The following is a 23754-nucleotide window of genomic DNA, read 5'->3' on the forward strand; positions in this document are numbered from 1 at the left end:
TATCAGTTTCTGAATTCAGAAAACAAAATGTGTTTCCAAATGACAGTTTAAGGTTATTAGCTTTACTTTTTCTGATTTTCCAATTGCTACTTTGTCAAAACCATCCTAATTTAAAAAGAAAAAATTCTGCAAGAATACAAAGTCTGACTTTTATGATACTCACACAAATTTATTGCACTGCTGGACTCTGCCTTCAGCTACTTCTGACACAGAAACACATCTGAATCCCACTCCTAGCAGCAAAGCACTAAAACAGATTTAATTAGCTGCCTATACCAATTGCTAAAATGAAGTGTAATAAATTTGTGTGATTATCATGAAAGTCAGTCATTCCAAAGAGTTTACAGCTATTCTTAGAGTAATGAGGAGGCTGTGATGTCTTTAAGGACCAATATGCAATAAACTTTTCTCACTGGAAGCCACTTTATCACACATGCTCACATGCAGAGAAGGTAGCTTCTTCAAAAACACCATCAATATCCTAGACACAATTTAATTTCCACTGCTTCAGACGATACTGCAGGCCTGCGGGAAAATACCACTTTTAATAACAGAACTGAAATATACACAGGCTACTAAGAAACAGTCTCCTTTGAAAAAGCCACTTTTTGCAAGCAACTCAATTCCAAATGGAATGCCTGTTTCCACAAAGAAAGCAAACCTTTTTCTAAACAAACTTGAATTTTACAGAAGAAGTTTTAATGATGGGAGAAGTCATTCCTGTGTGCATTAAGCATAAGTGAAGCCAAGTCTGCTTGTCATGATTGCTCTAACACCACAGCATGTATGACTAACACAATATGGGAAAAAAATGGTGGTAGAATAAATCTCAGCTCCAGTTCTGCAAAGATTTGTGTTGGATTTAATGGGATTACCTGCAGCAGCAAAGACAAACACTGTAAGATAAATACTGTAGGTATTCAAAGGACTGCAGCATTAGAAAGGGTTCTGCTATTTGTAAATGAAGGCGTACACAATACTTACTGAAACTGCAAACCTTTTAAAACAAGCATTTCCCAAACAGATACATTGCCAGAAAAAAAAACAAAAACAAACCAAAACCAAAAAACAACAACACAAAAAACCCTCAAAATACTTGGCCACACATTTGTTTACCAATTTATTGGAAAGAACTGAAACATAACATTTACTGTATAATTTACCTTTATTGGAGGTACAGGAGGAGGAGTAACAACTTTTCTGCTGAAGTCTACAATGTATTTTAATTTAGAAAATTACACCTTCATCCTAGTTACAAATAAACCATATTGTAGAACAAACAGTGCCATTATACACTGTCAGCCCAGTTAAAGTGCCCATAATCCCTTTCAGGAGCAAGAATGTCAATACTAAAGTATTACTCGTGGACTTAGAAAAGACAGAAAAACACATGCCCAGAAACATAAAAGTATTTTCCTTACATTCCTTAAACTAAAAGAAGTCCAGGTGACAGAAGAAATTATAGGAAAAATATTTAAGAGTGATACTTATGTGTCTTTGAGAAGATCACTTTAATGAGCACAGCAAATTTATTTTATTTTCAAGCAGACTGAATACCTCCCCAAATCTTTTTTTGCCAAAAAGCAAGCAGTCAACTCCTAAAAGTTCACTTTAACAAGAGGACCAAAACCGAAGAGGCTAAACTCAGCGGATAACAACCCACTATCCCTTCATCACCCTACAGCCAAAAATTGCAGTAACAGAGATACAGGAAATCCACCTATAATTCCAGTCAGAAGACAGGTGGTAGATTTGATGGTGTTTGAATCCAGCTATTCCACACAGCCCCTGAACAATCTTAGATTAAGAAGGTTCCTGAATAAAAGAAGATAAAGTATCTGTGTCTCAGAAGAAACAGTCTCTGCTGTATTGCCAAGCTTCAATCATGAGTCTCCTGGGAACACATTTTTAAATGTTAGGAGACTAAATATACAAGCAATGACCAAATTCCCATTGTTCATTTTCAGGCAGTTATGCACTGCCCAGTGTGAAGCGCCAGTTTTTTGCACCGTTTCATATGCCTAAACACTTCCAAAATTTTTTGCCCACTCCCATTTCTAAGGCCAGAATTTCCTGAAGAAAAACATATTAATATGTGAAGATTTCACCATCACCATGTTTCAATAATGGGAGTGATACAAGGGGATAAGAGGCCAGTGACAGTAGGCAGATGATAGGTGATAGAAAATATGTAGGTGAGGTCTAGGATCAATTAAATGTAATAGCAAATGGGAAAGTGCAGAAATTGACCTTGGTGGCAAATGGAGGGGATATCCAGGGACTACTTTATCTTCAGGTAGCTGAAAAAGCTAAAAAAACAACTCTCTCTATAACAAATGTGTTTCACTACAAAATGAAATATTGATGGCTCAATTCTATATGCTTGGATCTCTGTGCTTGCTTCAAGTCTGAGAAATATTACAGTTAGGGCATGAAAATAAGCAAGCGTGTTTAAAAGCTGCAACCAGCTAAAGAAGAGCCAAGTCAATGGTTAAAGATAATGGGGAGCCTCTGGTTTCTAAAAGCAGAATATATTTTAAACAGTCAATACCAGATAGTAAAGAAATAACCCTGGAATAACTAGAACTTGATCAAGATCTCCATTATGAGTTAGGAACCAAACAATACCTTTTAAGAGGCATGAAAGGATTCCTACTCAGCTGATTTGCTAAAGCTTGCAGCAAACAAACAGGTTCTTGCCTTCTACTGCCTTAGACCCAGCAAATCCTCTGGAAGTGGAACTTTCCTGTTAAGGTCTGCAATATTAATTAATACTTTGCACTTAGTTCTTGGGGGGAGGGTTGTTTTTCTTGATGATAGACTCTCTTCATTGCTAGTATTAAGGAGATGAGGACACCATATCTTATTTTATTTTCAATGGAATATAAAGTCATATGAGAGTCTAATCCAAAAAGACTTAAGGAAGAGCAAGAAGGGGTATTTCTTCTTCCTAACAAATCCGCAATAATTTGCTCTGAGTCTATAATCTCCCACAGCTTTGAGCTTCCTCAGACTTACTGTAGAGAAAGGAACCAATCAAGAAATGAAAACATTAAGGGGAAGATGAGTCCAGAACCCAAGGAGACAGAACACATTAGAAAAACCTTAGAAAAGGAAGAGCAGTGATAATCCTCAATCATAGAGTATGAACATGGTCCATATATTAGAAACTCTTACAGAGCATAAAGATCAGGTCTGCATTAGAACACCACACAGAGGAAAAAGAAAAGCCTGAGAAAAGGCAGTAGGAGATGAGAGGGGATTTTCACCATTATTTGTCTTACTCCTGCCTAATATGATTTTTAATATCAGCAAGCAAAGCTTGAGGCAGAGCTCTCCAAAGTCATACTGGTTTTCACTGCTCAAGTTAAACATGTATGGGGACCTGGACTCCCTCGGACAGCACAAAGGCAGAGCAAGAACACTGTAAGCAACAAGAGAAAAGAAGGAAAAACAAAGTAGGAAAGAAAGAAAGAGGTAAAAACCCTGAGAAGCACCTGGAAGCCTTTTCAGCCTCCAGCCTGAAGGAGGAGGGCCTAGTGCCACACGTTTATTAGCAACAGTGACAAACCCGTGCCTCAGCACTGCCACAGCAGCATCTGTACTTACAGGAGCCATGCAGTGACCACCTGGCACAGTCCATGTTTAGCCTGTCTGGAAAACATAGAACTTGAAAGAAAAGAAAAATCATTCAAAAAATAATTACTTTTATAATCATTACAAGCAAATTCTCCATCTTCTGCACTATGAATAAGGCTGCAGACAGGTTCTTAAAGGTGAAAAAGGCAACTTGTAACACAATCTCCAAACTTTCAGATTCGTTGTTGATTAAATTATTTTTTGTCACTTCAGACTTTATTCCTAAACAACTATATTAAAAATAAGATAATTACAAAATATAGTATTGCACATCAGAAGCTATTTTTCCACAATTTCCTATCCAAAATAGAGTTAAATCAACAGAGGTTACATTTATTACTAGTACTCAAATACGATGTAATGTTTTTTATAATATTAGGTTATATTAGGTTCCCTTAACTCAGGGAAGAACTTAAATTCATTCTTGTTTTCAGGAAAAGGAAAAGTCTTCCTGACTTAGAGACTCCAAAGCAGAAGTATGACATACCATATAGCTACTACTTGGGCATACAGTAAAGACTTGATTTGTTTGTTTCACCAATTCTTGAACTCCATAGCAAGTATTATTCCAGTAAGTATTAGAAGTAAGCTAATTTAAAGTGCAATTCTCCTTTAAGAGTCAAGTGATCTCTACTTTTATACATAATTCTTGCAGCAAAACAGTCACAAGATGTAACAGGAACATGATGACAGCACCCTACACTTTTTGGTTATTCAGCAAGTTCACACAAAATATTAGCACTCACCAAGAAATAATATTCTGGTTAATATAGCTGTGAAAATGTTTCACTGATTCTGAAATGCTTCTGACATTTGTCTTTATGAAATACATAGGCAGAACAGCAGCTCTCCAAGAGTAAAACACCCTCTTTCATTTCTAAAGGCTGTGTATTCAATGCCAACACCATTTATATTCTAACATCAATATAATCTTCTACCACATGGAACTGGAAGACAAATAATTATAAAATGGAAAACTCAAGTGCATTTTGAATTTAATTAGTTCATCAAAAGTTCTGAGATTCAAAAGCTGGTCCAGGTCATGGCCCCTCTCTGGGCTGTATTTTTCCCCCACAGGATTTCTTTAAAACTGCATCCAATAAAAATATTAAAAAAACACGTGCAATAGAGCATCTGATATTCCCCCTGGGAGACCTTTCCACAGCTGAGTTGTTTTTCCCCAAGCTGGATTTTAGTCTAATTTCATCCCCTTGCCTATTCTCATGGAAGCAAGGAGAAAAAGGTCACAGCAAGGGTAAGAGTGAGAAAAACCCCAAACAAACAAACAAACCAATTGCTAAACTACACTGAAAAAATGTAAAAAAGTGATTCAGCTGTGAAGTGTATTGATGAAAGGGAAACTGTAAAGGCAAGGGTTAACTTTAGTCACGATTTCCCAGCTTTTTCTTCTTCATCAGCATGGAAAAGTCAAAGATGCACATGGGTGTCTCTAAGAGGGAAAAATCTCAATATGGAAAAATGACTGAGTTACCATTCCATAATTATGACTTTGGGAAACGAAGCAAAGTGCCCTTGGAACCACTTAACCTCCTACTGCCCAGAGTAGGAAGAAAACCTCTTTGAAAGTTGTTATTATTTGAATCTTGAAAAAGTATCAGCCATATCTTCTACCTTCTAAAAACAAATGAAACCTCCATAGTACATACACAGCACCACCTTCTTGTAACAGCAACATTGTACCATCTATTAGCCTGAACAACCAGTGACAGATGTTGCCAAGGGAGATATCATAAAATATCAGATTTGGTCAATAAGGGTTTTATTCCCTCACAACTTAATACAGTATCTGGCTGCTTATTTATTATATTCTACAGCTAAAGTATATATTTATTTTTATTCTTCCTTCTCTGTGGCTAGAAGGAATTAGTGAAAAGACTTTTTAAAGAATCAGTCCAAGATGTGTATGCAGACAGATATTTTGAAAACACTAGAAACACAAAACTTCTGGAGGATATCATACAAAAAGGTTGAGAGAAGACTCACCACTAGTGTCAGTCACAGAAGCAAACATTTGTAAAAGATGTAAAAGCCCAAATGTGTACTTAAAGAAAAATAATAGATACCCTCCAGAATTTATCTAGTCCCCCACTACTTTCAACAGAGAACTGCCAAGTAACATCAGAAGAGGTGAATGTGAATTTGATCTCTGTCCTTCAGAATCTCAGAATCAAAAAAAAAGGCATGGCAATAGCCACCAACAGCTGCACATTAAATTCCCAATTCATTTAAAAAAAAGAAAACATAAATGATTTGTTAATCAGTAAAAAGAAGACCAAATGAGCTTGAAGGATTTCATGTGTCCTCATCAACAACTTCCTTTCGGCGCTGGGCCCGGAAATGGCGCTCAATGTTTATTGTCACTTCCCTCTGCAAATTCCTGCTGTTAGTTTTCCCCGCTGTTCTGATCCAGGGGTGCTGAAGTACTTGGCGTGCTGTGTAGCGCTTCTGGGGATCCACTATCAGCAGCCTGGTGATGAGGTCTTTTGCTGCTATTATGGAAGAAAGCAAAGGAGAGAGGAGTGAAGCACGGTGGTTTGCAATGCGCTCTAGGATGTGCAATCCTGTTCAAGATGCTCTAGGATGACCCTGCTTGAGCAGGGTGTTTGAAACACATCACCCACCATGGTCACTTCCAACCTTACCCATTCTGTGATGGTGACAATTATACTCACATAAAATGTCCTTCTTAATTTTTTCATTAGTTTTACCATGGTTTGTGTGACTATCCCCAGGATTTGTTCTAACAACTGCAGTTAGAGTTAGTGACAGAGAATATTAAATGTCCATGACTGATGTCATTCTCCCCTTCAGAAACAGAGGAGCAAGTGAAGGGAATTTAATCTCAAAAAGTATGCTGAAGGCATCAGGCTAAGTGTTCACATTCACAGGAATGTGAATGTGTCATAGCACTGGCTATCTCATCCCTTAAGAGGCATAAATGTAAAATGCTGTGGAACATGCTCTTTAAAAGACTGCACAGGGAGTAAATAAGTTTTAGGGTTTCTGATTTTGAAGAGTGCACAAAAGACACTGCACTAGCCTGTGAGAAATAAAAAAACTACTACATGCAGACCTCACTGTCAATAGGAAATCAACACTGTTCTGCAGGACAAGGATTTCATTCTCAGCTTTTGAGATTTTGGTAACATCTTTACATTTAAAATAACCCTTGAGATTATTTTGACACCTGTTTCTGCAGAGACACATGAGGAGGAAAATCCTTGTTTTTGCTTAGAAAGGGGTGAATTGAGTTAAATGTATTAGATCATTCAGAACTAATATGCAGAAACACAGCTATTTAGTACCAGAGGACTAAATTCACATTTAAAGCACAAATTCACACAAGAGAGACCAATAAAACACCCCAAGCTGATCCAGCTCACTGCCCTGAAAAAAGTTTTTCCCACTTCAGGGAAGAAGACTGCCACTTCTCAGATCTGCTATAAGTGCAGAATCTTACCTGCAGAAATATTGTCCCAGTAAGGGGATAGGAACTCGTAGTGACCCAGCTGTATGATCTGAAACAGCTCCTCTTGATCACGGTCCTGACTGCGGAAAGGGGGAAAGCCGCAGAGCAGGATGTAAAGGATCACACCAGCTGCCCACATATCCACTTCAAGGCCATAGCCTAAGGAAGACAGGACAAACCATAAGTCTTGCTTTAAGTCTTGTTTCAGAAAGAAAACTCACAACTGAGGAGGAACTGTTTCTGGGAAATATAATGAAAAAAGAAGCACAGAATCTCTGCTCAGCTTCTCAGAAAGATAAGGTGAGCAAAAGAACGAGTGGCTGGTACACCACGCTTACAAGCTGCCCTTTATCAGCTACAGCTCTCACAGAGTCTCTCTTTTCCACATGTTTCACAAACATTGTCTCAAAAGGCCAGTGTCAACTGGAGACTAATTGAGGAAACAGAGCACATATTTCTAAAATAGTCATCTCAGATTCCCTTCAAAAAAGTACTAGGAGTGCCAAGTTTCCATTGAAATTGGATATAACTGGAGATGTGCAACCCAGCTCCGCAGAACAAAAACCAGAAATAGATTTTCTTGAGTCACCAACAAAACTGACTTCTTTCCAGGTCTTAATCTTTTTGGAGATGATATCTTCAAAATTCCCAGTGATGCGAAACATGTTTTGAATTGTTACATAAATTTAACATACACATTCACACCAACTTTGCACCATCAGGGGCTTTGGAAAGTTGTTTGGATTACAGTAATGAAACGGGGCTGGCTACTCTTAGGTTGCAACATGAACTTTTGGTCATTTACCCCTTTCAGCTGTTATTATCTATGATACTTTATGGCTTTTCTGCTTGGAAGCCAGTTATATATTTGCACAGACACTAATAATGCAAATATAACTGATGTCATGCTTGTGTTTGTTAAAAACTAAGAGGTTTCCTTTCCCAAATTACACCGCTAGCCAACCTCCTACCCTGAAAAAACATTTCAGTAGGTTGAAACATTCTGGACTATTTCCATTATTAGAAAGTTCAGCATAATTGAAAGATTTATGACAAATTAAAAATATATACACTCACCCTTCTCAGCAAGTATTTCAGGAGCAACATACGTTGGTGTTCCACAGACAGTAAATATGGGTTTTGTAACCTGCTTAGCAAGTCCGAAATCTGCCAGTTTCAGTGTAGTAGATTTATCTGCATTGTGCTGAACCTATATCCAAACAAAATACATATATATGTTTAGTCCAGATGCATTTTAAAACAGCAAAATATAAAGGAAGCAGAAAATTAAACAGGGGGGAGGTCTAATAATAGTACTAATACTGGAAACAGTCTTCAGAACATGGGTCTTTCCCCCCCATGCAGTAAGAGGGTGCATTTATTTAAGAGGATAAGCAATTAGGGAAAAAAAGAAAACTGTTCTACAAACTCTGGCACACTGCAACTTCCAATAAATTAACAGAATGAACACAAAAAAGAACCAGGAGTCAATTAAATATTATTATTTCCTCTTGAGAAAATAAACTGTTCTTTTTCCCTGGGAAAACAAAGAAGTATGTTGTGGACATCTTTATGCTCAAATGCAATGAGCCCAGGTAACTTACTGACTTGATTTTTGTGTTTTAGTCCCAGACAGCAGCTAAGTACCACACAACTGCTCAGTCACCCATCCCCCATTTGCAGTGGGATGGGAAGGAGAATCCAAAAAATCAGTGGGTTGAGATAAGAACAATTTAATAATTGAAATAAAAGTATAATAATAATAATATTAATAACAGTAGGAATTGTAACAACTATAATGAGAAAGGGGACAGGGAAACAGACCAAGAGAAAGGAATAAAACCCAAGAAAAACAAGTGCTCCACAATACAACTGCTCACTGCCCAATGACCCCAGCCCAACTCAGCCCAGCCATCCCCCAGCACAGACCAGCAACTCCTGGCCAACTCTCCTCAGTTTATTTACTGAGGAGAATGCTCCATGGCATGGAATACTCTCCCAGTTTTTGGTATACCTGCTACCTGGCAAAGCGTGGGACACTGAGAATTTCTTGACTTACGATAAGCAGTGCTCAGCAGCCACCAAAACATCAGTGTGCTATCAATGTTATTCTCATACTAAATCCAAATTACAGCACTGTACAGCTAAAATCAAGACACATGGGAAGTGTATCTCCAACATACTGATCTAACAACAAAATACGAACCAACAAAAGCTTTACTTTCTTTCCAAATTGCTCTGCTACTCTACCTGCTGCCCTGAAACTAGATTAGTAATGGTGACCACACAGCAAGAGTTGTAGAAATAGGTTCATGCAGAATGACCTCCTAATTGGGCCTTTTCACCAGTTCTCATCTCCTACATCCACCTGGCAAGTAGTCAAAATACTTTCTTCAATTCTAACTTTGTATTCACAGGTCTTTAGCATTACTTTATAATGCAATTAATGAAGGGTTATTTTAAGAAATGAAATATGTTAATGACATAGGCAGTGGGATCCAGCACACCCTCAGCAAGCTGGCAGGCAACACCAGGCTGAGTGATGAGTTTGACATGTCTGAAGGATGGAATGTCATCCAGAGGCACCTGAACAAGCTCAAGAAGGTTGAGCTTCATAAGGTTCAACAAGGACAAGTGCAGGGTCCCACACCTGAGCTGTATCACTACAGAATGGATTATGGATTGAGAGCAGCCCTGTGAAAAGTAATTTGGGGTAGCTGGTAGATGAAAAACTGGAATGAGCCAGCAGTGTGCACTCACAGCCCAGAAAGCCAAGCATATCCTGGGCTGCATCCAAAGCAGCAGAGCAGGGAAGGAAGGGATTCTGCCCCTCTGCTCTGTTCTGGTGAGACCCCACCTGCAGTGCTGCATCAGCTCTGGAGGCCCAGCACAGGAAGGACATGGACCTGTCGGAGCCAACCCAGAGGAGGGCTGGGAAAGAGACATGGAGCACCTCTCCAGTGAAGAAAGGCTGCATGAATTGTGGTTGTTCAGCCTGAAGAAGGTTCCAGACAGACCTTACTGTGGCCATTCAATAAATAAAGGAGACTTAAAAGAAAGATGGGGACAGGCTTTGTAGCAGGGCCTGAAGAAATAGGACAAGGGAAAATAACTTTAAACCGAAGAAGAGTAGATTTGGACTAGATATTAAGAAGAAATGTTTTATGATGAGGGTAGCATAACACTGAACAGGTTGCCCACAGAGGTGGTAGATACTCTATCCCTGGGAACATTCACTGTCAGGTTGGACAGGGCTCTGAGAAACCTGGGCTAGTTGAGATATCCTTGCTCATTATCAGGGCTTGGGCCAGATGACCTTTAAAGGTCCCTTCCAACCCAAACTATTCTAGGATTCCATATTCAAAGGCCAAGCCAAAAACAATGCAACACTATAATTAAATAGATCAGTATGCTTAATACTAGTGATTGACGCTCAAATATTCTCTGAGAGGTAAAAAAGTCTTTAATTTCCTTTAAATGAAAAACTGTTTGTCCCTGGAACTGTGGGGAACAGATCAGCAGCTAAAATGTCTACAAAAAAGCCACGTATACCTGGACTTGGTTTTGAATGGACAAACCAGAATACAATGTGACAGGTATACTCCGTGCTTTAACACCTCATATTTTGCCATCAGACACCGCTTAAGAAAGCCAAAAATTCAGGATGATCTCTATTACCAGATAACTAAAGGCACAGATGTGACAAAATTTGCTCTTGTACATTACAGATGACTAATTCCCATTAATCTTTATAGAGACTGTAAGCGTGCATCCAATTTTGATTAAAAAAAATGGGTTTGGACTTTTTGGTGGGTGTTTTGTTGGTTTTTTTTTCCTTTTAAGAAACAAAAAGTATAGCATTTCTTAATGCAATACAAAAATTAAAAATAATACAGTAAAGACTACTAATCTGTTTTTACCTTCTTTATAAAAAATGTGCAAAACTGGGAGGATTGACTGATGGCCCAGAACGCTATGTGGCCATTTAGAAGGATTTCAACAGACCTGAGAGACAGGCAGGGCAGAACCTTTTGAAATTTAACAAAGACAAGTGCAGGGTCCAAAACCTGGCCAGGAATAACCAATGCATCAGTACAGGCTGGGGGCTAACCAGCTGGGAAGCAGCTCTGCAGAGAAGGAGCTGGGGGTCCTGGGGAACAACAAGCAGCACCCTTGTGCACTCTTCTAGTTTTGATTAAGCAAAATATTTGGGGTTTTTTTTGGCTACTCTTCCATGAAAAAATGTTTTTCAGTATGAAATTGAAAATAAAGTTTACTACAACCATGCAGTCAAAACTGCAAGAAGAAGTTAAAATGCCACAGCCATTTTCTCTATTATATTAGGCAACCATGTGACAATCTTTTGCCACCATGTGTTGTGGACACAAACTGACAAAAATGACAAAAAATTATAAAAGTAACACCCGCTTTGTAGAACAACATCTATCTACAGAATTTATATTCTATCTATAAGGGTAACAGTGTTAAGATGTTACAAAAATTCACAATTGAAATGCTCAATTTTATATGCAATATAAAAACATGAGCATGAATGTATTTAATGTATTTAATTATATTAATATATTATATGAATATTATAAATATATAAATGTATTTAATTACATAAGAAAAGCATGTCACATGGAATTTCAACTACCCTGCATACTACTGTACTAAGACAAACAATACTGAAACGTTTATACACATTTTTAGAAAACAGCAGGGTGGTGGGAAGGGTGGAGAACATAATGGTCTTAATCCCAGTCCCAAAATCTTCAGACTTCTAGCTTTGTAAAATGCACTGTTACACTTTTTCTTTTCTCAGGATGCCAGACTCCTAATCTCCCTTTACAGCACAAGGTGGCAACACAGCACCATCTGTTCTTTCAGGACAAAACCACTGAGCTTCCACTTTACTTATCAACTGAGCAGGTAGGAACAGCAGGCACAGTGGGTATATTTTCACAGCTTTGTGACAATCACTTCAGAGACAGCATGTAACCTGTCAGCAAGCCTGAAAACCTCAGCCCAGAACTTCGTAGCTTCACTAATACTGTGCTCAGAACAACTCAGTCAGCTCAGAGAATTCCCTTGTCCCCAACTTCCTCCTGTCCCGTCTAACTTTACATCACCTGGCATCACCTTGAGCATGCAAATATGCTTCACTGTAGAAACAAAAGCTTCTCAGGTTCTTTTTAATCATTCCTGAGGCCAGGCTACTTCCTCATAGCAGTATTACACAAATGCACAACCTGCTCAAGAGAAATCTAACCTCTGACATTCACAGTATGTATTCCATGCAATGGTGAGAACAAAGCAAAAATAGTGCTGCCTGCCTATAGACTCAATTGAGGTAAGAAAGACCAGCACACTTCGATACATTTTCTATAGACAGGCAATTTAGTCCATACAAATACTTATGTCCTTCAACTGCCAGCATCTGGTGGCCTTGGACTATAGGCAGTCAACTGCACACTACTTACTCAAATACAGATGACGTGTCAGAATATTAGAATATTCTAGCTATCCCAGCCATACAACTGGAAGATTACAATATAAGGTCAAATTCATCTTCAAAGGAAAAAAAATAAAAAAACAAACCAAAACTTTTCTCCTTCTCTCCTGTCTGCGGATGACTCCTAGTACTTAAAGCCCTTGTTTGATTTCATATCTACCTTGTGAAATCCATCAGTGTATTTAAGCTGATGATTTACAACATTAATCTTTCTCTGTATGCACATATATATGGTAGCACAGATTCTTCTTATGAAATAATGAAAGTAACGAAACCCAGTTAGCCCATGTGACATTTTGTATCTGGGAAACAGATAGAGCTTAAGAAAAATTACTGCTTACACATTTGAGTTTCAGATATCCCTTCCTGCTAGCTAGAAGAACCTCTATGAAAAATCTTACAGAAAATTCTGAAAGTTATGACAGGTAAGTGGTTAAACAGGATTTTGACTCACATGCACTCAGAAAACTGCCAGTGCTTTGTATGTATGTAAATAGTGTTGGAAAATGGACAGTCCTTTGTATATATGTAAATATTGTCACAAAGCTCAAGGGCAGAAAGGCTATACCTGAAGTTCTCACACATACATGAAAACTTGAGAGACAGAAAAAGGAGCAGGGGGTAATCTCAAATGCATAAAAAGCTATAACACTTGTGAAGCTGAGTTTTGAAGATCACCACATTAGCATGTGAGGGAAATGTGCAAGGAGATGAGTACACAATCACAAATACAGCCCTCTCCCCACTAAAAAGTCTTTTACAGCTACAACCTGGAAAAACAACAGCACATTTTGGGCATTAATTTCTCACTCACAAGTGAAGAAATACCAGCAGCTGTAGAATTAAACAGTCCCTTACCTAAAAATCTTGCCAGCAAATCTTGCTCCACAAGACAGAATGAAAGAAGCGACTGGCTTCATTTGGGAGACCAAACACACCACGCTGCCCATCCTTGGCAGCAAAGGTTTTCCTACTGAACACCTAGTCTAAAATGAGGTGATTCTGTTAGCAGATGGGAGGGAGTCGTAGCAGCTGTCTTCACACCAGCTGTCAAACAGATTTTGTTTTTGTAGCGCAAGTCACCACCCTTCTGCCTCACAGCTATGCTGCAAGGAGCCTGATCAATGTGGGCAGACACAGTAGTGAAAGAGGGAGGGGGAAAAGCAGAAAGGATGACGGTGGCCTGCTGCAAAAGTTTATAACTAGAGGACAGTTCCATAAGAGAAACTGAAGTGCAGTGAACTAATAGCTAAACCAGGTTTCCAACTTTTTCCTGTGTCAACATTGAATGTTACAATTTACTAGACATCAAAGTATATTTCTACCTTTTCTTCTGTGGGGACAGAAACTGCTTCCCTTCTTTCCCCAGTTGCTTATTTTCATAAAACTTAGGGAAATATTTTTTCCCAGACTGCTGCTTTTGTCATCTCTTGTGACAATTAGCCAAATGTTTAAAAGTCATTAGGAACACTGTTAGATTCTCACACAATGCAGGTTCAGAGCAGACACACATTTTCTTTGTAAAACAGGCCAAGGATCCCTTCCTTCTTATCCATTTCCCATTTTCTTGAAGGGGAAAAACAGAAGATAAAGATTACAAGGTTCACCTGACCAAAAGAAAACCCAAAGTAGGACAAACAAGTTAACAGCCTAAAAGTACATACCAATATTTTGACCTCTGTTTATGAAGTCTAGGTAGACTAATTCAGATTTAAACACCCTCGGTGCAACAAGAGATATCTCACAAACAGGGACATCTCTGCAGGATGCTGGAACTTGAAGCACTTTGCTTCATCTCCTGATGCTCCTGCTCCACCAGCAGCCAATGAGCCCATGAAATTTGCCTCAATACTGTTTGTTACTGCTCAGCACTGGCTGATGGTAAGATTAGTGGCAGCTCTCCTTCCTTCTTTGCTGCCCCAGCCACTCTAAAGAGACAGAGGCAGCACACTAAAACAACAGAAACCCCAGAATCTTGCTCAGATGGCCTGTATTTATAGGAATACTTATTAGATAGCAGGTGACCCATCCAATACTATCAGGACCTTATAAACTCATTTGCATGGTTGAATAGACTTGCTTTCCAAAAGAATACTTTGTATACACGGTAACTAGTATTGGTATGCACAGAAAATTAACAGCAAGTTGAAACTAGAACAGGTAAGATTTTATTTCCTGCAGTGTTCAGGTAACACTGTTCTTGTATGACAAAATACCTAAAGTCTGGGTGCTGCTCTGTCCTTGAAAAATGTATTCTGACTTTCAGAATGGGCATCATGATTATTTCAGAGCTACACAATGCTGCCACTGCCCAGCATTCTCCGTTTTGCAGTTCTGTGAACTAAATGTGAAAACAACCAAAACAGACCTTTATCTTGCCCTTCTTTGCTTATCTACATCACTGTGATGATTATGTATTATAGAGGGAAATGAAGCATCAGATCTCAGGTGTTTCACATGCACTAGCTTATTTTCAGCAAATAGGAAGGAGCAGGACCTGGTTCATAATGGAAAATCAGGTTCTGGAAAAAGCCATGCAGTTCTAAGTGAAGTTTTGTTCAAACTTTTTGCAAAGGAAGCACAAAGGCAGGGTCTACAAGCCCACTTCTGCCTGCAAACCAGCCAGTTGCATTCATTCTTTTATTTACACAGAGCTCACACACCAAAGATTTTCATTAAACTAAGCAGGATTCATAGCAGGACCTAATAAGGATGCGATTGCTGAGTTTAAAGGTTTGGGAGAAACTCTTACAGCCCAGCCTTGTGCAACCTCTGTGTTATCCTTGAGGCTACAGTGCTGCTTTCCTCCAGAAATTCACAATGATCTCTGTGCAAAATTAATTCACTTAAAAGCACTGAATGGCCCACAGGACTAAATAATCTATTACTTTTTTTTTTTTTGTTTGGCTAACTGAACTTCCACAAAAGCTGATAAAATCCATTTTGTTAGAGACTGGCAAATACTTGCTATTTATCTGTTTATTAGGAGATTTGGAACCCTAATACAAGAGTGTAATACACACTTAGTAAGGGAGATTTGTTTACTGTTACAGTTCTACAATGGGTATCTTGTAAAATGTCAATACTACAAACATTTCTATGCATATTCACACATGTCAGTAACTCTATTGACTTCAGTGCTGGATGCAAAGAATGCAGCCTCAGAAATGTAATGGACACAAGAATTTTTTCTCTTTGGCATGAAGTTACTCCTTGAGCTGACTTTAATGCTGTATTCACCATTTTACTGTCAGATCATTTCAATCAACTGAACAATACTTCTGCTTCTAAGCAAAGAAATTGTCACAAGATAGAAATCACTATTGTAGAGGACCAGCACAGTAGTCTTCAAGATATACAAATGCAGTGGACAAAAAGTCCAACAAGTAAATAAGATAAATTAGAACTTTTAATAAACTTCAGTCTGCAAGGAAAATGCTTTACAATTCATCCTTGGACACCTAAGAGTCAGATGCTGAGTAACAGGTCTGATTTCTGAAAAATACAAATGCTCACTACCCCTGAAGGTCTGATAATTTTTACTTGAATTCCTTTCAATTGCGGCAGCCACCGCTATCCGCAATGAACAGCAGATCTATGTAAAGCAAACTGCAACTGCAATTTCACTTCAAAATTGTACCCATTTTTTCAAACAGTCCTGCCACAGCACATTATTTCTGCATGGGATTTGCTTAAAACAATTCAAAGAACCGTAATTTGAAGGAAAATAAATTCAGTTCCTGCACAAATGCAAATGTTTGACAATACTTACCAAAAGATTCTCCGGTTTGAGGTCCCTGTGGACAATGTTCTTGCTGTGAATATAGACCAGTGCTTCACACAGGTCAGTGATCATGACAGCAGCATCATGCTCCGTGAACTTCACACTTTCTATGATTGCATCAAATAAGTCCCCTCCTGGAACATACTCTAATATCAAGTAGATCTCAGCTTCTGTCTCATACACCTCAATTAAGCTTACTATATTGGGATGAGAGAGACTCCGAATAATCAGGATTTCACTTTCCATCATGTCCTCCTTCCCCTTCAGCTTGGATTTATCAACAATTTTCATTGCATAGATCTGATTGGAATCACAGTGGCGGCATTCCTTCACCACTGCAAAGTTCCCATCCCCAATAGTTCTGCCAATCTCATAGTGTTTTTCCACATCAGTTCTGCTTTTAATGGCATACCTCCGGCTTGTGCTTTCCAATCCCTGAGCTTTGTTGTCTTCTTTATTCACTCTGCGCTCCCCTGTTTTTTCTCGTCGAGTCATGTCACTCTCTCTACATGTGGCATTCCCCTCTCTTCTGGCAGTTTCCTCTTTAGCCCTTTGTCCCTCTCTGCCCTCCCTATGTGTTTTAGACATTTTCTCAGCATCCCTCAGAGAGTCTTTCTTTAGCCAACCACTTTGGCTCATTACACAGCTACTTCCATTATCTTCCTTCACTTCATGAGATAGCTGGAGCCCTTCTACGGCATTCTTCCTGATTTTTACTACTTCCTTCCCATGGTTTTCATGCTTCTCTACATCCCTTTCTTTCTCAATGCTCCTCTTCTGCTTCTCCAGCCCTTCATTAACAATCCTATGTAGCGGCTTCCACATCCTCCTACTGCCATTATCTTTCCAGCCAACTTCCTCACCCTCCAGACAAGTCTCAGGAGACTTCCGGCACTTCCTGACTTTTGTATTTCTTTCTACATGGTACCTCTGACACGCACCTGCATTCAAGTCTCTATTCTCAAATGAGGCCTCAGCCTGCCTTTCCCTCCGTAACTTTTCTCTGGCCTGTCTTTCCTGTTCACATTTCTCACACCTCAGCACCTCCTCCGAACTGTCTTCTAAGCCTTCCTCAGAACTCCTCTCATGGTTAAGGTACCTTTCACTTTCTCGTGTTTTTCTAGAAGGCTTCACTCCGTGCTCACCACCCCAGCTCTCTCTAGTCCACTTTTTTTTGGTTCTCATTTTTTCCTCTTGCTTTGTCTTGGCTTGACTTTTTCCCTCATGTCCAGCCACCAGCTGGGAAGACAAGCCATCGCTGCAGCTCTTGGTCATTTCTGTCTCATCAAAGCCACTGTCTACTTTTGAGGCCTTGTCATACAGCCCACTCTTCAGCTTTTGGGACTGCTCCTCATTCTGCTGAATGGCAGCACTGGCAGCATAAGGATTTTCAGGATAAAGCTCTTGTAATACCACCTCCAGGTCCTTCAAAGTGAGGGGCTCCCTCCCCATAGCTATGAACGCATCACCTTCCCTGAAGAACTCAGAAACACTTCTAATTTCTCTGCCTCTCAGATTGTACAGCTTCCTCACACGGTCATTCTTCCAACGAGGAAATCCCAGAGCTTCTGAAATGTCAGCCAGCAGCTGCTCAAAGGTCTGTACTGATCTCCTGTTGAGAAGCAAGGTTATCCTCCTGAGCGTGCGTCCCCCGGGTTTCACCACTGTAATTATCCTTGGCTTCACAGGACTGTGCTCTGAATGTATCGTGTGAAAACCATTGTGGGGACTGAAAAATGAGGACCTGTGGCTGCTTTCACCCAAACATGGTTTTCCATAGTTTCCACGACCAACAGGAGGACAAGTCCCATGTAGTTTCCTCTCTTTCACTTTTGAGCCTGCATTGTGTGGCGAATGGTCCAACAAGCCTTGGCGTCCTAAGGCAAACAAAAAGCAGGAATATTAATTATTTTGCATCATCAGACATCTTGCAGCAATAGTTTTCTACATGTTCAGTGCATGTGACCTCAGAGAGTAAGGGTAGGTGACTTCAAGGCCTATAACGAACTTTTAACTACCACAAAGGAGAATCTCCACACAGTTGCAATTACAAACATTGCCAGGTTTGTGAGAAAATCTAAATTCATTTTGTGACAGGGGAATGTCATTTAAAAAATAATAATATTGAACACAAACAGATCTTTCATCTAAATCCTCACATCTTTCAGAAACCCTCTAAGAATAGCAGAATTGCATTTAGATTGTTTAGTATTCTCTTATTAATATATCTCACATAAACTCACTCAGCTCCTTTCTGAACCCAACTGCAATTCTGGCCCCTGTAAACCCTGTGGTGATAAGTTCCACAATTACACTGCATGAAGTAAAAGAAACTAATTACTTGTTTTAAAATTACTACCAGATGGCACTCTGTGCACAACCTTACATCTTTGTAAGTAATTATCTCTTCTTAATTTTCCCTGGACCTTATATAACAGATTAAATAAATTCTTTTTAAAAAACATTACATTTGCTATAATTTTTACAGTCATTTTATTGGTTATCTAATAGTAATGTAATTTAATCTTTTGCCTTAAAAAAAGGGCATCTTAGTTTTGTTTGATAACTGGAGTCACGGTTTTCAATACTTTGCATTGAGTTTTTAATTCTAAAAATGATGTAAAATGACACAAAGTTCTAAGCATTCTCTGGGGACATCAACATTTCATCTTAGAACATCATCAAAGAAAATGGCACCATTCGTCACGGGTAATTGTGAAAACAACTGAAAACATAACATATGGTTATGGACAAACCAAGGTATAACATAATTCCCTGTCTATCAGCAAGAAGATAAGAATAAAAATTCCCCCCAAAAGTATTCTGAGCTGCTGTACTTGCTAGGATTAAAACCTGCTTACAATGCATTTATTTTCAGCCTCGAGAAATTAACTTTCAGAATGAGATCACAAAGTGTTTCCAACCCCAGTTAATAGCCTTGCTCTTCAGTTGGGAACAAACATTCAATATATATGAACTAACAGGACCAGGACAAAAGGAAACAGCCAGAATGGTTAACAAATCATTACTGGGCTTTTTTCCCAGAGAATCAAGTCCATTTTCATACATTGCTACGATTACTATGATATTACTGTGATTATAGTTACAGTGCAGTGGCCAAATCCTCAAAGGAAAATCTGCACATATCAGCATTTCTCTTGGTGTTAGGCTCATGCCTACTACATTTTGGGTTTTGAGTGCAAGAGAAGTCATTTTCGGTACTTCATGCTACATATTATTTGCCCTTTCCATCAAGACATGACAGAGTGAAGAAGAAATACACCTCCTCATCTAGAACAACAAACAAAAGGGAAAACTGCAAAAGTGCTGCAGTAGAGCATTCACTTGCTCTGCCTCAAAAAAAGTACGCAATAGGCCAGGGCTTGAGTGCAGAAAGCACACGAGGAGACACCGCTATAGAATCCTCTCTGCTGGTGGATTATGTTGGCTCTGCTTGATGCAGGATGATGGACGCTCCTTAGTTGTAATACTCTCACTAGCTAAGCACTGTGTGCCCCCGGCATGTCCCTTAACTCTTGGCTTCATTTTCTTCCCCTGCCAAATGAGATAGATGCTTCTTCTCCAAACAAATATTACAAAGAAGCCCAGCTGCCAGCATGCTGATTGAAGACGTAAGCATTATATAAGAGCTATGTGTGACTAATGCTTGGTGGTTGTACAAGTTATTTCTGTCTTCATTCTGCTTTTTAAGGATGATCTCTTGTTATCAAAAGATGACTACATACGTGCTAGTGATTTTTCAACATTCACGTATTTACATTCCACCCAAAATAAAGCTTACTGTGAATGGAGAGAAAAAAAAAATTCAGCTGTAATAACAGTTCTCTGAAATCTAAATCAACTCCACAACATGTTAGTTACCAGGAACTGAGGAAGTTCTGAATTTAATCAACATTTCCAGGTTCTCGTGTACCCACTGTCATCAAAGCTTTATCTTGCTTATGGGAACTGTGAGTGACATTTTTACTGCTTATAATCCTGGTACAACATAAAAACAATGGTGCACTACTAATGATTTTTCCCACAGATTATGTTCCTCTCAGTTATGCTGCTATTATCATATCTTTCTATAAACCATTGATTTTAAGTGCTTGGTTGTACTGTTGATTGTTTCAATTACCCAGGCATCAATTATGTTTCCTTTCTTCACTAAATTGGCTAAGCCTTGAGGAGAAGACAAGCTTATTTTTTAATTCTGTAACTAATGGAATAAGAGCAGTTTTATGTCATTATTAAGAACAATACAGGAATGCTTTGTTCTTTTTAAAGTGACTTGATTCCTAGCCAAAAACACTTTGACAAAAGCCACTAGTTGATATTTAACCATGTTCGCTATAGAGTAGAATTGCATATTCTTCTGTGACAAGAAATGAAATAACTGCTTAAATCATTGCATGAAAGAATCTTCTAATATTTTCCAAGAAAAGGGGAAATGTCAAATTTTGTCAAAGTGGTGGTCACAATGACTATATATTACATACAATAAAAATTTCACTTCACTTGTCTGTTACAATTTCAGTGATAATTTCTGTTATTTTCCAGTTATGCTATATTTATCTGATACACAAGAAGCAAGCCTCAATCTGTCAGGAAAGTGCATATGCTTAAAGCAGTAACAAGCATTTCTAGAAAGCCTTCAAAGGTCACACACATACCCAAATCCTATAGCTACAATTTATATTGCTTCAAAATCTTGTTTCCATATTTATATACAAGTGGGAGAAGGAGGAAGAGGGAGGTGGTATGAGAAACACACTTCAATGAGTTCAAGCACTGGCAAATTATACATCTGAGAATAAAATGTGCTTTTTCCTTTGCTGTCCTCCTGAGTGCTAATGATTATTAAATATAAATATTCCTCCAAAATGTTAAGATGGATTGATGAGTGTGTCTGGGTTTATCTTTATACACATCTATCCATATATTCTTGTGTATTACAGATTATCAGTGGTGCAGCATGGCCAAGGAAGATGCTGAGGCTTCATGGATGGGCAGGGGTGAGGCAGCACAGCTGGTCAAGGGCATCCTTCATGCCACCTAAACTGTGCACATGGGCACAGGGAAATGAAAACTAGAACCCACAGAGCAATACAGAGCTCCACATGATGAAGACATGATGGTCTTGGGCAAACACTGACACCAACTCTAGAGAAGCATGGAGGATGGAACAAACTGGGATTTGGGGGATCAAACAGGTAGCAGAAACACGAAATTTAGCACCTATGACCAAAGCACAGGTTGTCCCTATGGAGAAAATATGTTCCCCTGCAGGGAGCACAGCTTCTGTGATTCATTTTAAAATTTACAAATCATTTGTGATCATCACAGTCCATCCCACTGTGGGGGTGGGGAGAGTGGGAAAGCATGGGGAGAAATCACAAAAATTCCTCTAGAAGACATTTCCTTGAAGTGTTTTGGATCATATTCTGGACATGGAGTAAAATTAAATGAATTCTGAAGCTCTGAAGAAGTTGTGTATACAGAGCATTAACATCAATATCTTAAGGAATTGCCTGGCTACACCAGCTAATATAGCAGACAAACAGAGTTTGCCAGAGCTCACCCATTGCAACTAAAAATGTATTGCTGCCATTTGTCTTTCAAAACTTATCCTTTCCCTTGGCCAGTCCATAAGCTTTTGCTCATTAGTTAAAATATTGCCACTCAGCTTGCATACTTCTTGGCTCTCCTGCTGGAGAGCACAGTTTCAGTAATTAACTGAATGGTTCACCATTCTGCTATCAAGTCACAGGTTGAAGCGGAATTAAATTTTTACAAGGAGTTTTACAACACAATTTAAAACAGAAGGCAGCAGTGAAATAAGATCTAGGTATAGCATTGCTGTGAATAAGATGTTGTTATTTAAGCCCTACAATTTCTTTATAAGGCTTTCACTTACAAAAGCAACCGTGAAAAGGCCCAAAAACATTAGCAGCAACTAAACTTGCACATGACAGAAACCGTGTATCTAGGAGTTGTTTTGATATACTGGTCCCAATATAGGACAAACATGGTTTAAGTGGGCAGAGAAAGGACAGCAGTACAAATGTCTGTTTTTTCCTTAAGAAATTTTCTGCTGAGGGCATATAAAACAAAGACCACAGGGGATAAAAAAAGAATAATCTTACTTGGAACAGAAAACATTTGATTCCTTTCACAGTACTAACAAGTATCTTCAAGTACTAGACTATGAAGAATGTCTCTGGCACTGAACTCAGAGGAGCCAAGTACGTAGCTTACACAGGTTACCAGTGTGCATCAGCAGTCAGCTCCAGGATGAAATCTGAGTCCTCTAGAAATGTGCCATCCTGATCTCCTCTCCTTGATGTAAATTATTTAAAGTTGCAACTTCCAGGGCTAATGCACACTTTTAGTGCCCAAGACTGAAGCAGCAACATGGCAAGTCCCAGTTCACTAGATTAGATGCACAGAAACAAAACATGATCACAGGCATCCTTTTACAGCAAGTAAATTTTACATTATCTACAGCCCCACTGTTGCAAACACTACTGGTGAATTTTTCTCTGAGGAGTCATACCCTCTCTTTCCTCCCCTGCTGTTCATCCTTGCTCTCCTGACATGTTTTACATCATTTTAAGGCAGAGATTTATTATTTTTTTTTAGTCAGGACTGGTGGTTATTTCAGCAACAAGAGGCAGACACACTGCATCAGTTTTGACCAGATAAAATCCTGAGTAAAAAAAATAAAAAAAGAAAGACAAATTTCACAAAGACTGAATCAAGACGGTGTCAAATGTAGCAGGACAGTTGCTGTTGGTTCCAGCCTGAACAAGCTCCAAATACTCACTCAGCTCAGAGGTATGGAATTGAAAATGGAAAAGGAAACCTAGAGAAGAACTGGACTGTGAGGATAAGAGAAATGAGGAATTACAACAGACTGTAGAGAAGGAAGCAAATAGTGCCACAGTCAGACACTGTCTGACACACAGCAGCTCCTACGAACTTTTACACCCGCTGATAGCAATTTCCCTGAACTTTACTGGCACAGTGGAAGCAGATGAAGACCATAATAGAGAAGCAGTAAAACATGAGAATGAGAGCGGATCAAGAAGTCAGGTAGAATGCCAAACTTGGAAAAAGAGATGAGCTTGGAAGTCAGCAACAGAACTATCCTCACATAGTCTGCTCCTTTGCAGCTCTCCATAATAAAGAACATCCACCTGCTTTTGTTGCACTTGCTATATTAGCTTATGTTGATTTATATTTTTTTAAATAACAAGAAGAACTACATGTACACAAAGAGGGGAATACATTAAGAGAACATTAGCAAGGTTCTCAGTGAGA

At 38.9% G+C, this 23754-nt stretch overlaps 1 protein-coding gene across 1 annotated transcript in view; it reads right to left on the reverse strand.

Moving 5' to 3' along the window:
- Positions 1–1146: 1146 nt before the first annotated feature.
- Positions 1147–23754, reverse strand: part of DCLK3 (doublecortin like kinase 3) — a 30343-nt gene continuing 7735 nt past the window's right edge. The window contains exons 2-5 of the mRNA XM_005519070.3: positions 16417–18305; positions 8207–8339; positions 7121–7288; positions 1147–6149 (exon numbers count right to left, since the gene is read on the reverse strand). Of these exons, the coding sequence (XP_005519127.2) occupies positions 5953–6149; positions 7121–7288; positions 8207–8339; positions 16417–18305 (2387 nt within the window). The 3' untranslated portion in view covers positions 1147–5952. The remainder of the gene's footprint in view (positions 6150–7120; positions 7289–8206; positions 8340–16416; positions 18306–23754) is intronic.

Source organism: Pseudopodoces humilis, chromosome 1 (assembly GCF_049639895.1).
Source record: "Pseudopodoces humilis isolate 2021_Gansu_Grassland_sample_001 chromosome 1, ASM4963989v1, whole genome shotgun sequence".
Taxonomy (NCBI): domain Eukaryota; kingdom Metazoa; phylum Chordata; class Aves; order Passeriformes; family Paridae; genus Pseudopodoces; species Pseudopodoces humilis.